We start from the raw sequence: 14,740 nt of genomic DNA, 5'->3' as shown, positions 1-14,740 counted from the left end.
TCTAGTTCTGTGAAAAATGCCATTGGTAGTTTGATAGGGATTGCACTGAATCTGTAGATTGCTTCGGGTAGTAGAGTCATTTTCACAATGTTGATTCTTCCAATCCAAGAACATGGTATATCTCTCCATCTATTTGTATCATCTTTAATTTCTTTCATCAGTGTCTTATAATTTTCTGCATACAGGTCTTTTGTCTCCTTAGGTAGGTTTATTCCTAGATATTTTATTCTTTTCGTTGCAATGGTAAATGGGAGTGTTTTCTTGATTTCACTTTCAGATTTTTCATCATTAGTGTATAGGAATGCCAGAGATTTCTGTGCATTAATTCTGTATCCTGCTACTTTACCAGATTCATTGATTAGCTCTGGTAGTTTTCTGGTAGCATCTTTAGGATTCTCTATGTGTAGTATCATGCCATCTGCAAACAGTGACAGCTTTACTTCTTCTTTTCTGATTTGGATTCCTTTTATTTCCTTTTCTTCTCTGATTGCTGTGGCTAAAACTTCCAAAACTATGTTGAATAAGAGTGGTGAGAGTGGCCAACCTTGTTCTGCTCCTGATCTTAGTGGAAATGCTTTCAGTTTTTCACCATTGAGGACGATGTTTGCTGTGGGTTTGTCATATATGGCCTTTATTATGTTGAGGAAAGTTCCCTCTATGCCTACTTTCTGCAGGTTTTTATCATAAATGGGTGTTGAATTTTGTCAGAAGCTTTCTGTGCATCTATTGAGATGACCATATGGTTTTTCTCCTTCAATTTGTTAATATGGTGTATCACGTTGATTGATTTGTGTGTATTGAAGAATCCTTGCATTCCTGGAATAAACCCCACTTGATCATGGTGTATGATCCTTTTAATGTGTTGTTGGATTCTGTTTGCTAGTATTTTGTTGAGGAGTTTTGTATCTGTGTTCATCAGTGATATTGGCCTGTAGTTTTCTTTTTTGTGACATCCTTGTCTGGTTTTGGTATCAGGCTGATAGTGGCCTCATAGAATGAGTTTGGGAGTGTTCCTCCCTCTACTATATTTTGGATGAGTTTGAGAAGGATAGATGTTAGCTCTTCTCTAAATGTTTGATAGAATTCGCCTGTGAAGCCATCTGGTCCTGGGCTTTTGTTTGTTGTAAGATTTTTAATCACAGTTTCCATTTCAGTGCTGTGATTGGTCTGTTCATATTTTCTTTTTCTTCCTGATTCAGTCTTGGCAGGTTGTGCATTTCTAAGAATTTGTCCATTTCTTCCAGGTTGTCCATTTGATTGGCATAGAATTGCTTGTAGTAGTCTCTTAGGATGATTTGTATTTCTGCAGTGTCAGTTGTTACTTCTCCTTTTTCATTTCTAATTCTATTGATTTGAGTCTTCTCCCTTTTTTTCTTGATGAGTCTGGCTAATGGTTTATCAATTTTGTTTATCTTCTCAAAGACCAGCTTTTAGTTTTATTGATCTTTGCTATCCTTTCCTTCATTTCTTTTTCCTTTCTTTCTGAACTGATCTTTATGATTTCTTTCCTTCTGCTAACTTTGGGGTTTTTTTGTTCTTCTTTCTCTAATTGCTTTAGGTGCAAGGTTAGGTTGTTTATTTGAGATGTTTCCTGTTTCTTAAGGTAGGATTGTATTGCTATAAACTTCCCTCTTAGAACTGCTTTTGCTGCATCCCATAGGTTTTGGGTCATCGTGTCTCCATTGTCATTTGTTTCTCGGTATTTTTTGATTTCCTCTTTGATGTCTTCAGTAATCACTTCGTTATTAAGTAGTGTATTGTTTAGCCTCCATGTGTTTGTATTTTTTACAGATCATTTCCTGTAATTGATATCTAGTCTCATAGCGTTGTGGTCGGAAAAGATACTTGATACAATTTCAATTTTCTTAAATTTATCAAGGCTTGATTTGTAACCCAAGATATGATCTATCCTGGAGAATGTTCCATGAGCACTTGAGAAAAATGTGTATTCTGTTGTTTTTGGATGGAATGTCCTATAAATATCAATTAAGTCCATCTTGTTTAATGTATCATTTAAAGCTTGTGTTTCCTTATTTATTTTCATTTTGGATGATCTGTCCATTGGTGAAAGTGGGGTGTTAAAGTCCCCTACTATGAAAGTGTTACTGTCGATTTCCCCTTTTATGGCTGTTAGTATTTGCCTTATGTGTTGAGGTGCTCCTATGTTGGGTGCATAAATATTTACAATTGTTATATCTTCTTCTTGGATCGATCCCTTGATCATTATGTAGTGGCCTTCTTTGTCTCTTCTAATAGTTTTTATTTTAAAGTCTATTTTGTCTGATATGAGAATTGCTACTCCTGCTTTCTTTTGGTTTCCATTTGCATGGAATATCTTTTTCCATCCCCTCACTTTCAGTCTGTATGTGTCCCTAGGTCTGAAGTGGGTCTCTTGTAGACAGCATATATATGGGTCTTTTTTTTGTATCCATTCAGCCAGTCTGTGTCTTTTGGTAGGAGCATTTAATCCATTTACATTTAAGGTAATTATTGATATGTATGTTCCTATTCCCATTTTCTTAATTGTTTAGGGTTTGTTATTATAGGTCTTTTCCTTCTCTTGTGTTTCTTGCCTAGAGAAGTTCCTTTAGCATTTGTTGTAGAGCTGGTTTGGTGGTGCTGAACTCTCTCAGCTTTTGCTTGTCTGTAAAGGTTTTAATTTCTCCACCAAATCTGAATGAGATCCTTGCTGGGTAGAGTAATCTTGGTTGTAGGTTTTCCTCCTTCATCACTTTAAATATGTCCTGCCAGTCCCTTCTGGCTTGCAGAGTTTCTGCTGGAAGATCAGCTGTTAACCTTATGAGGATTCCCTTGTGTGTTATTTGTTGTTTTTCCCTTGCTGCTTTTAATATGTTTTCTTTGTATTTAATTTTTGACAGTTTGATTAATATGTGTCTTGACGTGTTTCTCCTTGGATTTATCCTGTATGGGACTCTCTGTGCTTCCTAGACTTGATTAACTATTTCCTTTCCCATATTAGGGAAGTCTTCAACTATAATCTCTTCCAATATTTTCTCAGTCCCTTTCTTTTTGTCTTCTTCTTCTGGAACCCCTATAATTCGAATGTTGGTGCATTTAATGTTGTCCTGGAGGTCTCTGAGACTGTTCTCTGTTCTTTTTATTCTTTTTTCTTTATTCTGCTCTGCAGTAGTTATTTCCACTATTTTATCTTCCAGGTCACTTATCCGTTCTTCTGCCTCAGTTACGCTGCTATTGACCCCTTCTAGAGTATTTTTAATTTCATTTATTGTGTTGTTCATCGTTGCTTGTTTCATCTTTAGTTCTTCTAGGTCCCTGGTAAATGTTTCTTTCATTTTCTCTATTCTATTTCCAAGATTTTGGATCATCTTTACTATCATTATTCTGAATCCTTTTTCAGGTACACTGCCTATTTCCTCTTCATTTGTTAGGTCTGGTGGGTTTTTATCTTGCTCCTTCATCTGCGGTGTGTTTTTCTGTCTTCTCATTTTGCTTATCTTACTGTGTTTGGGGTCTGCTTTTCACCGGCTGCAGGTTCGTAGTTCCCATTGTTTTTGGTGTCTCTCCCCAGTGGCTAAAGTTGGTTCAGTAGGTTTTGTAGGCTTCCTGGTGGAGGGGACTAGTGCCTGTGTTCTGGTGGATGAGGCTGGATCTTGTCTTTCTGGTGGGTACGTCCACGTCTGGTGGTGTGTTTTGGGGTGTCTGTGGACTTATTATGATTTTCGGCAGCCTCTCTGCTAATGGGTGGGGCTGTGTTCCTGTCTTGCTAGTTGTTTGGCATAGGGTGTCCAGCACTGTAGCTTGCTGGTCGTTGAGTGAAGCTGGGTGTTGGTGTTGAGATGGAGATATCTGGGAGATTTTCGCCGTTTGATATTACGTGGAGCTGGGAGGTGTCTTGTGGACCAGTGTCCTGAAGTTGGCTCTCCCACCTCAGAGGCACAGCACTGACTCCTGGCTGCAGCACCAAGAGCCTTTCATCCACACAGCTCAGAATAAAAGGGAGAAAAAGTAGAAAGAAAGAAAGAGGAGAAAATAAAATAAAATAAAGTTATTAAAATAAAAAAATAGTTATTAAGAAAAAAATTTTTTTAAAAATGTAAAAAAAAACACGGACGGATAGAACTCTAGGACAGATGGTGAAAGCAAAGCTCTACAGACAAAATCTCACACAGAAGCATATACATACACACTCACAAAAAGAGAAGAAGGGGAAAAAATAATAAATCTTGCTCTCAAAGTCCAACTCCTCAATTTGGGATGATTTGTTGTCTATTCAGGTATTCCGCAGATGCAGGGTACATCAAGTTGATTGTGGAGATTTAATCCGCTGCTCCTGAGGCTGCTGGGAGAGATTTCCCTTTCTCTTCTTTGTTCTCACAGCTCCCAAGGGCTCAGCTTTGGATTTGGCCCCGCCTCTGCGTGTAGGTCGCCTGAGCGCGTCTGTTCTTCGCTCAGACAGGACGGGGTTAAAGGAGCCGCTGATTCGGGAGCTCTGGCTCACTCAGGCCGGGGGGAGGGAGGGGTATGGATGCGGGGCGAACCTGCGGCGGCAGAGTCCAGCGTGACATTGCACCAGCCTGAGGCGCGCCGTGCGTTCTCCCGGGGAAGTTGTCCCTGGATCCCGGGACCCTGGCAGTGGCGGGCTGCACAGGCTCCCGGGAGGCGAGGTGTGGATAGTGACCTGTGCTCGCACATAGGCTTCTTGGTGGTGGCAGCAGCAGCCTTAGCGTCTCATGCCCGTCTCTGGGGTCTGCACTGTTAGCCGCGGCTCGCGCCCGTCTCTGGAGCTCCTTTAAGCAGCGCTCTTAATCCCCTCTCCTCGCCCACCAGGAAACAAGGAGGGAAGAAAAAGTCTCTTGCCTCTTCGGCAGCTCCAGACTTTTTTTTTCCTGTCAAAACTATTAAGTGTTGCTTATTCCCCCTTTTGTCTCTGTGCTCCTGGATCTTTTTGCTTTACTGCCTTTGAGGATGGTTTGAAGACTGAGAGGAAGGAGGGAAGAGGATAAGGAAAGCGTATTTTAGGTCAGTGTGTGGTTTTTCTTCTTGGGAGGCGACGGCACCCTAGGATTGGAAATGTGAACAGAGCTGAAGTATGATTCCTGTTGCAAAGGCAAATAGGAAACTTGTGAAATTGCTTGCTTTGCCTTCTTCTTTTTACCTGTGCCCTATAGTACAAAGTATATGAAAACTGGTTATCTCACTGCAGGCAGGGACAGAAAAGGCAGTTAGAATTAGATTATCCATTGTGAGCAAACCGGCACAATACTTTATATTCTACTAATATAACTTTATTATAAATTTGTTCTATTGTGCAATGGTATGTGGATGCTTTTAAATAAATTGAGCAATCAATATGTCAGCTAGACATCTTCATTTCTGAGAGGTGCCTACCCCGTTATAAGAGGCAAAGACTGATTTTAGACAATCTAAGCCCTTTTTTTCCCCACTGGAATTGATAGCTTCATAGAGCATGTATTCATAAAGAGGAGAATAATTTTACTTTTAACCACACAGTAACTAGCTTGAGATCCAAAACCACTTCGGCCATTATTAGCATAGTTGGCTTACCATAGAATTAGCACATTTAAAGTTTACACTGGTCTACAAAATAAGTGTGTTGAAAACACACAAGAATTGAGATAATCCAGAAGGATGAAAAGATCCAATCTAGCTTTTTCCCAACAAAGACAAGAACAGGGCTTCAAAATAGAGCAGACGTAGAGAATGGACTTGAGGACACGGGGAGGGGGAAGGGTAAGCTGGGACGAAGTGAGAGAGCAGCATTGACATATACACACTACCAAATGTAAAACGGATAGCTAGTGGGAAGCAGCCGCATAGCACAGGGAGATCAGCTCGGTGCTTTGTGACCACCTAGAGGGGTGGGATACGGAGGGTGGGAGGGAGGGAGACGCAAGAGGGAGGAGATATGAGGGTATATGTATACATATAGCTGATTCACTTTGTTATAAAGCAGAAACTAACACACCATTGTAGAGCAATTATACTCCAATAAAGATGTTAAAAATAAAATAGAGCTTTCTACATGTAAACGACAATATCGTGAAGAGAGCAGAAATGCTTAGACTGCTGATGCTTACCTTTTCAGCGATCATTTCAATACCCATTCCATCCATTTTCTGGCTGCTGATTCCCAGAAGAACTCCAGTGGTTCTAGTTGTGCGGAATTCAAATTCTACAAGAAGGTCCAATCCTACTTTGAACCCATCAACTGTAAAATGAAAACATTTTTAAAAAATTGTGGATTCGAGTTTAGGAACTGTTAATTCAAATTTGTACAATGCCATGGTTTTATTAGCTTTCAATTCATGTGTTAGACAACTATAAGTTCCAGACTTTCGTATGGCCTACACCTCCACCATTTATAGTTATTGCTTATTTTCTTGGCTGCCTTCCTTCCTAGAATATAAATTCTGTGAGGGCAAGGACTTTTCCTATATTGCTCACCATTTTATTTCTGTGCTCACCAAAGTATCTGACACATGGTGGAGGTCGAATATATATTTGTTGAATGAATGAATGAACACAGACTAAGATTGACTCAAAGAATCTCGCAGCCAGGTGTGATTGTCAGAAGTCTTGTTGCTGGATGAAGTCAAGCATTTCAGTGATTATTCAGTAAAATTTCACTGGGGCACTCTACATGGTACCACGATGATCTGAAAGGGCTCAAATATCCCCAGACATTTTATTTATAAAGAAAGGAATTACAAATACAATTTTGAAGGATAAGATTCTGGGACATAAATAGACTTTTCTAGTTCATCAAGTTAAGTCTTTATAATTTTCCATATTTGATTCATTGGTTTATTTAATCTTTTAGCAAGTATTTAAGACATGCTTCTTAGAAACAAAGTGATCCATTAAGATCAGGCTAGACTAGACCTGCATGAAATATTAGAGGAAAACTCATGGTAATTTTTTCCAGGTCTTCTATTTATTAAGCAAGAAATAAATGCTATGTGTAACCACAACTATCTCCAATGAAGGGAGGCAGCTGTTATGTGAAAGACTTTTTTCTTCTACTGAGAACCTTGATGAGTTTGAATGGACAAAGACGGGCTTAGGGCAGATTTTAAGAATAAAGGGTAGAAGAAGCTGGAATTTTCTGCAAAAGAAAACAATGATTTTGTTTCTGTTCCTCAAAGGAGGATAAGGAAAAGAGAGAAATAACATGAAGCCATTCAGCAGAGGATAGGGGGAATGAAGAAGCTATTAAACCCCCAGAAACTGGGTAGCTGGAAAGCTTTTAAGGACAAAGGTGTCAAAGGTTTAAATTGAAGTCGTATATTTTCCAGTAATGTAACCTCCTCTGACCACCCAAGTCTTATGTAGATTGTATGACACTGTGTGTTGAGGTGATGGCAGGAGTTATTGGAAACTGGGGAAGTGGCTAATTTTCTGGTCCAGTTTGATCTCGAACCAAAAAAGCCCAGGCAGGATGGTAAGTTAATCTGTTAACTGCAGAACTTGAAGCTGAAGCTTGCCATCAATTTGACGAAGCTAATGCCAGCTATCTGAATTTGCAGAAAACTTGAGAAAAGCTTTGGGCTTTCACAGAACATGGAATTTGGGGTTCAACATAACCTCCAACATTTCAATATTTAACATACCCTGTGTTTCTCTGTTTTCTGCTTCTGCACAGGGGAAATTTCCCATGTATCCCCTGTTGGAGGGCCCTGCTCTTCCGTCTCCAACCTTTGCATGTGTGTTCAACTCATCTTTTAAACCTACCTCAAATGTCAATTCCTCCACAAAACCTTTCCTGATTTCCCCAAATTAATGTTTCCTTAAAATATCCACAGAACCTTGCTTGTGTGTCTTCTACAGTTTCTAGTTATTTTTTACTTGTCTTCTTGTGATTTCTGAGATAAAGAATCTTATCTATTGATAGCATGTTCTTGAAGGAAGGGAATGACATCTTATTTACTTCTGTTTCCCATGTTAACTTCTACATATTATGTACTCATTAATTTTTTTTCTAACCAGCAAATGCATGTTCCTATGGTAACCATAGGACTGATTCTATCTTAGAGTATGTTAATGTCAGATTTTTTTGTTATTATGTACAAGTGATTTCATATTTTTTCTTTCCAAATTGTACATTCACTGTTAGTGATCCAGACCTGCGCTGAAAATGCTCACTGGAACGGGGGGAGATACTTAAAGAAAGTCAGGGAAAGGTGCCAGTCATCATCTCCATCAGCAAGAAATGGGCACCAGTATGTGTACATTGTGTGTGAGGGGAGAGCATGAAATGGAGCCTTGCAAGGAACTGAAGAGAGGAAGCAAGGAAAATGCTGTCTCATCTCCAGAAAGAAAGGTAGATGGGGAAAACTAGAAAGTAGATACATTACATAATATAAACATATGAACCTTCTTGTAGAATTACATTTATTTTGCTATAATTGATCTCCAGGGAAGGAGATGGAATAAACTCGCCAGATAGCCTTTTACTTTATTTCTTCTATTCGTTCTTATCAGAATCGGACGTATTAATCTTTAAGAGGCATTTTTTTTTATTACTTCTAAAAGTTTTAATTTCTGGTTTAAACAAAGGATGCTAGTTTCAGACCCCAGGGACTTTTATTTTCCCACACAAACAAGAAGTCAATATTTGGACCTAGTTAATATTCAACAGAAAGGATATGGAAGCACCTCACCTGCTTTGGCAAAACCCGTTCCGTCAAAATATGTTCCTTTCTGAGCATTTGCAAAACACGTCCCGACACGGTAGCTGGAGGTTGGCTGTTCAAGATCGGCAGGGGCTTCTGCCATCTGAAGATTCCTGATGCAGCCATCAATGCTGTAGGTCACCTAAACATGCAGGTCAGAAGAAACACATATCGGGTTTTAGCAGAAGTTTGCCTTTATGTGGAATGCAATCATTGGTAGGGGGTTCTGTGTGTATAAACATCTGCCGATTGTCCTAGGCCATCTCCAGAACTGCCTGGATCGGCACCATCAGCCCAGGCTTCAGAGCACAGGTGCAGAGAATCCGGTGTTGTGCTTCGCAACTAAGACAGCGGTCCCCATCCCCCAGGCGGCGTACTGGCCTGTTAGGAACCGGGCCGCACAGCAGGAGGTGAGGGGCGGGCGAACGAGTGAAGCTTCATCTGTATTTACAGCTGTTCCACATCGCTCGCATTACCACCTGAGCTCCGTCTCCTGTCAGCATTATGGTGAGTTGTATAATTATTTCATCATATATTATAATGTGATAATAATAGAAATAAAGTGCACGATAAATGTAATGCGCTTGAATCATCCCCAAACCATCTCCCCTGCCCCACGGTCCGTGGAAAAATTGTCTTCCACGAAACTGGTCCCTGGTGCCAAAAAGGTTGGGGACCGCTGAACTAGGATGTATCTAGCCTGGAATATGATTGTTTAGATATTCTAAATACTGCACACTACGTCTCTAGTGGGACCACTGGTTTGACAGACTCTGGGCCCCTATGGAAATTGTAACTTTTAATTAGTCTCTTATGTTTCTATTTCATGTTTCTAGTAACAGTTTATTAACCTTACTATATATACATTTTTTTCACAATCTATGTTCAAATTCTACTTGAAAAGATAATTAGGTTTGGTTCAGTGCTTCTTCCTTATGAAAATCTAAGGAAAGCAGTGGATACTTTCCTAAGAAAATGCACCTACACATGAAACTTGAAAGCTTGGGTGACACATTCAAAGTTTAGGGATTTTAGAAATAAATCAATCATACTCTGCTTCATTGTATCTCATCTGGGTTAAGGGATGCAAGTTAATCACTCTTGCGACTCTCTGTTCAGAGACTCTCACTTTGATTGGCCTGTGTAGCACAGCCAATAGCTGTGAAGGGGAAGTAATATTGAACATCCACAAGAGGCGGCAAATACTGAGAACTGTAACCATCATGGACAATTGTCTTTGATGAAGAACGATGCTGCATCGTCACGTGTTCTGATTTGAGCATAGACATGAACCACACTCGTGTGTAGTGCATTTTCTAAAAGCACTAATCCCCTGTGCTTCTTAAAAGAGTGCTTTCCAAAGCCAACCAGGACACATGGTCTGACAAAAAATTATTTTGTGAATACTGATTGATTTACAAAATTTGTGAGGACTTTAAATTCTGACTCCAGTATTGGATAACAGTACTCTATATCAGGGATCCCCAATCCCCATGGTACTGGTCTGTGGCCTGCTGGGAACTGGGCTGCACAGCAGGAGGTGAGGGGTGGGAGAGTGAGTGAAGCTTCATCTGTATTTACAGCCGCTCCCCATTGCTTGCATTTCTGCCTGAGCTCTGCCTCCTGTCAAATCAGCGGCGGCATCAGATTCTCATAGGGGCGCGAACCCTACTGCGAACTGTGCGTGCGAGGGATCTAGGTTGCACGCTCCTTAAGAGAATCTAATGCCTGATGATCTGAGGTGGAGCTGAGGCAGTGACGCTAGCACTGGGGAGCGGCTGCAAATACAGGTTATCATTAGCAGAGAGGTCTAACTGCACAGAGACCGTAATAAATCAGCTGTTTGCAGACTCGTATCAAAGCCCTAACAGTGAGTGGCAAGTGACAATGAAGCTGCATCTTACGGAGTAGACTGGACATAAGCAACATGCTTTGGGTGTCACTGTCTCCCATCACCCCCAGATGGGACCATCTAGTTGCAGGAAAACAAGCTCAGGGCTCCCACTGATTCTGCATTATGGTGAGTTGTATAATTATTTCATTATATATTACAAGGTAATAATAATAGAAATAAAGAGCACAGTAAATGTAATGTGCTTGAATCATCCCCAAAACAACCCTGTGCCACTCCACCTCCCCGCCCCGGGTCTGTGGAAAAACTGTCTTCCACAAAACTGGTCCCTGGTGCCAAAAAGGTTGGGGATCACTGCTCTAGATACTGCATCTCTCAATATTTGCTAAATGGCTAGTCCCGAAACAATACCATCAATATCATCATTATCATCTTCCTTGTTGTCTTAGTGCTTTCTGTATACTTGGTATTTTTCCAAGCACTTTAAGTATATTACCTCATTTAATCTTTCCATCAACCTTGCTTGTTTGGTTATTATTATTAAACTATTTTACAAAAGAGGGAACTTTTCAAAGAAAAATTAAGTAAGTTGCTCAGGATCGCACAGCTACTTAACAGTTAAGCACATATTCAAACCAAGGGAGTCTGGCTCCAGGGTCCACACTCTGTTTTGTAATATTGCCTCTCATAGTCAGATCTGTCTAGAAAATTTTTTACTTCTCAGAAAAGATGATTTCCTATTCATCTATAATTGGTCATGGGCCAATGTGACCTAATAATTTAAAATACATTCATGACTCAGGCAGCTGTTTAGGCCACAAAGAAACAAATTAGACACTCACTGGACCAATTCTTCGGGTAGTGTAGTTAATGGGTAGCCCGCCAATATACAGCATTCCCACAACATCCAGAATATCAGCTTTCTTGGGACTGATGGTTCTGTTGGAGGCACCGTCTACGTAAATAATTCCTTCTTGCTTAATTCGAACAATCTTAATCTACCAAAAGAAGAGGAGTCATTAACACCAATCATAGATAAATTTCAAATATGCAGAGTATAAAGCATAAGAACTTTTAGGATATTCCTTAGGAAAAAGTGAAACAACTTACTGAGGGCCTAATATGTGCTAAACCCATAATATAAGTGAAATTAAATCTGTTTACAGAATGTCTCAAAGTCTGTCTTTTCCATGAGTACCATCTCCAAAAGAGGAGAGAATCTTCCTGGGTGAGTTTTAGATTGAAGACTCTTCTGTAGTAGCCAAGGGAGCATCTGTATCAAGAGGTATGCTTGTTGTAAGGAAACTTGCAGATTGAGAGCCCTGTCATGAATTAAGTGGGCTGCAAAATTCATGTCCAAATTCAAAAGTTCATTGGTTTGATTGAGCAAAGCCTGGTCTTCCCAGCACAAATTCAGATATGCTACATCCCTCTGCTTAAGAGGCACTTCTTGTGCAGAACTGCAGGAATGCAGTGCCATCCGGGCTGCACTGCCATTTCTGCAGCAGCTGATTAGTACAAAGTCAGGGAGGAAGATGGAAGGCTGACTGGGCTGAAATGACAGCAGCGGATTGAATTATTTTCTGGGGCAGAGTGAAATAAAAAGTGTGGAGACTAGCTTGAGCATAAAATCCTTGAGTCTGAATTTAGGAAAAGGAGCCTGTAACCCTGTGAAATGCTGGAGTACAATAATGGTTTAAAAACGAATCTACATCAGGATTAGAGTAATTTAAGACCTTATTTTACACTGATCTATTCTGGTTTTGGAAATAACTTTCTAAAAACCTGCAAGGATAAAATCCGTCCTTAATTTGGCTACTTAGCGTAATCCCAGCCTCATTGTAGCCCAACAATATGTCTTTTTCTCAAGTGTCATATTTATTACGCTATTAGCCAGAGATGAGAATAAACGTTAATGAGAGCTCCTGCATAAAGTATTTGCTAGTCATAAGCTCCCTAGAAAATTTCTTATTTCTAGATAACAAATTAGTTGACTTTGCGTTTATATTGTATTTTTTCAGGTTCCTTGGCTTTCTATATGATACGACAAGTCCAAATATGTTAATATATAAAATCCAATATCTAATAATATCTTACTCTAAAAATTAAACATTTAATTTGTCCACCGAGGGAAGCTTTACTTGATAGGCTACCACAGGTGCAGAGACAAATTCCGAGTTTTCGTTTTAATCAGGCAGTATATTATCTACTTGCAGTCATGCCAAAGAGGACAGTAAGCTGGCAGGTGAGCCTTCTGTGCCCATAATAGTACCAGCTTCTGGGTGTAAGGCCAACATTTAAAAAGTTGTTCCAAATGACTGTTAGTGGAAATGATACCCCAGAGGCCTTTAAACGGGAGGTAGCAGATTCTCAGACTCTTGGTGTGCTCAGACCACTGTGGGGTGGGGGTGGGGGGAAGGCGCAACCATAGGGCCCATTTTAGGTTGCCAGCTTTTAAGCTGGTCAAATATTATTTCATAAAGAGAGGTTATTTTAGCACTTTAAAAATAGGAAAATATAATCTTAGAAGAAATATTATTCCTTTCAATTGAATACACAGAGCTTTATGATTAACGCACTCCATTGTCCCATAATAATAATAATACTTACTTAGAGTACTGGAAATGTCTTCAATTGCCTGGCCCTAGTTTGTGGACAGATGTTTGGGAACCACAGATGTACAGCAATGATGGAATCTTATAGCACCATGATGAGGCATGTAAGTGGTCGACTGTAAACCTACCCAGGTTTGATCGCATCTTCCTAGGTTGGGCAGTTGTATATGGCACTTACTGTATTTTTGGCCTCGGCCACGTTCCAGTACCGCCAGAGTCAGTGTCTGCACTGGCAAGATAATACTGGCACCAGGGGAATGCCGATGGCTGCCACCCAGTAACCCCCTCGTAGGGCACTGCCAACATCCTGGGGACTATTACCTTGTGCCAATGGCCATCATTGATTTTGGTGGGGATCATGGTGTTGGTGTCACCACTTCCCAAGTCATAACTGAAGTAGGGCAATCCATTTCTCAGCTGAACTGTAGCAAAATCAGCATGATTGATCCGGGCCATGTAAAAGAGCAAGCCTGATTCAGCTTCGGTTCGCACTTCAAATTCAATGGTGAGACTGTGAAATCAAAGTATGGGAAGTAAAACAGAAGAATAAGAACGTTCTTATTCTAGGATACAGTGGCATCTGATCGTGGTGCTTTTTCGTAGAGGATAGCAAAACCTTTTCCAAGGTGAGGACTATCTAGGTCTGCTGAGTTCAACTGGCTTCTCAGGCTCAGACAAATATTCATATAATTCTATTCTTTACAGTATTCAGTGAACTAAAAAAGCTCACCTCATTTATTAATAAATATAGTTAATTAAACTTGAATAAACAAATACTGAGTACTTCCATTTATCGGTTCTTGTCTAATATCTCAGAATAAATCATACCGGTTTTTAACTTTGGTGTCATCAAACGCGATTGCAATGTGACTGTTTCTCGAAAGCCCAAACTGTTTGCTCCCTATCAGGAGAGCTGGTTCCGATTCTGCAGCACAAGGAGCCTGTAAAATACCAAGGAGAGAAGGAACAGAGATTTTGGACTCCATTCTTTAAAAATGTAATGCTGCTGTCTAATGGTTTCTTATATTTTAGTTTAATGTTCTTACAAAATCTCGTTTAAGTTCCTTAGAAATGAAAGCTGCCTCTTATTCATCGCTGTACTCTACTACATAGCAGGTACTTACTATTTATACTGTACCTTTGCATTGCCAAAGGAATGGTGCTCAAAAATGTTCATTGATTAATGCATGTTTTCATTATCCTTTAAGGAACTCTATTATTTATATTTCTGAGCAAACTGGAATTTCCTTCTCACTTTTACTTCATTTATGAAGAGTTATATCGTTAGAAGATTGAACAGGGAAAATGACAAGCTTGCCACTGGGTTACAAGAGTAGAAAAATGTGTCCTTCTTGTCCTCCCCATTTCTCTCTCCCACCGGCTTACTTTTTCTTGAAAATTATCGGTGCTAGAAGGTTTCCATGAATTTAGACTTTCAAGCTGGTGTATCTCAACTTGCAAGTCAGCCCATTCAGGCTTAGCCCGTTGCTAGGCAACCCAGCACACTTTTTAATGTAACCTGCCATACACCATTTCAACTGCCACTGTTCAAAGATCAACTTCCTAGGGTGCTTACAAGGTAGAGCTCGCTGCAGGGC

At 40.1% G+C, this 14,740-nt stretch overlaps 1 protein-coding gene and 1 long non-coding RNA gene across 3 annotated transcripts in view; one reads left to right on the top strand and one right to left on the bottom strand.

Annotated features, from left to right (window-relative positions):
- The window catches only part of LAMA2 (laminin subunit alpha 2), a 606,143-nt gene that overhangs the window by 6,109 nt on the left and 585,294 nt on the right, over window positions 1–14,740 (bottom strand). The window contains exons 58-62 of the mRNA XM_060283517.2: window positions 13,971–14,083; window positions 13,464–13,653; window positions 11,370–11,525; window positions 8,664–8,817; window positions 6,081–6,211 (exon numbers count right to left, since the gene is read on the bottom strand). Coding sequence (XP_060139500.2) covers window positions 6,081–6,211; window positions 8,664–8,817; window positions 11,370–11,525; window positions 13,464–13,653; window positions 13,971–14,083 — 744 coding nt within the window. The remainder of the gene's footprint in view (window positions 1–6,080; window positions 6,212–8,663; window positions 8,818–11,369; window positions 11,526–13,463; window positions 13,654–13,970; window positions 14,084–14,740) is intronic.
- The window catches only part of LOC138842305 (uncharacterized), a 63,241-nt gene that overhangs the window by 46,461 nt on the left and 2,040 nt on the right, over window positions 1–14,740 (top strand). For both annotated transcript variants that reach the window (XR_011376684.1, XR_011376683.1), the window contains exons 2-3: window positions 8,117–8,323; window positions 8,934–9,182. This is a non-coding gene — a long non-coding RNA (uncharacterized lncRNA). The remainder of the gene's footprint in view (window positions 1–8,116; window positions 8,324–8,933; window positions 9,183–14,740) is intronic.

The sequence above is a fragment of the Globicephala melas genome, chromosome 14 (genome assembly GCF_963455315.2).
Source record: "Globicephala melas chromosome 14, mGloMel1.2, whole genome shotgun sequence".
Lineage (NCBI taxonomy): Eukaryota > Metazoa > Chordata > Mammalia > Artiodactyla > Delphinidae > Globicephala > Globicephala melas.
Note: the sequence above shows the minus strand (reverse complement) of the source record. Positions and strands in the feature narration are given on the sequence as shown.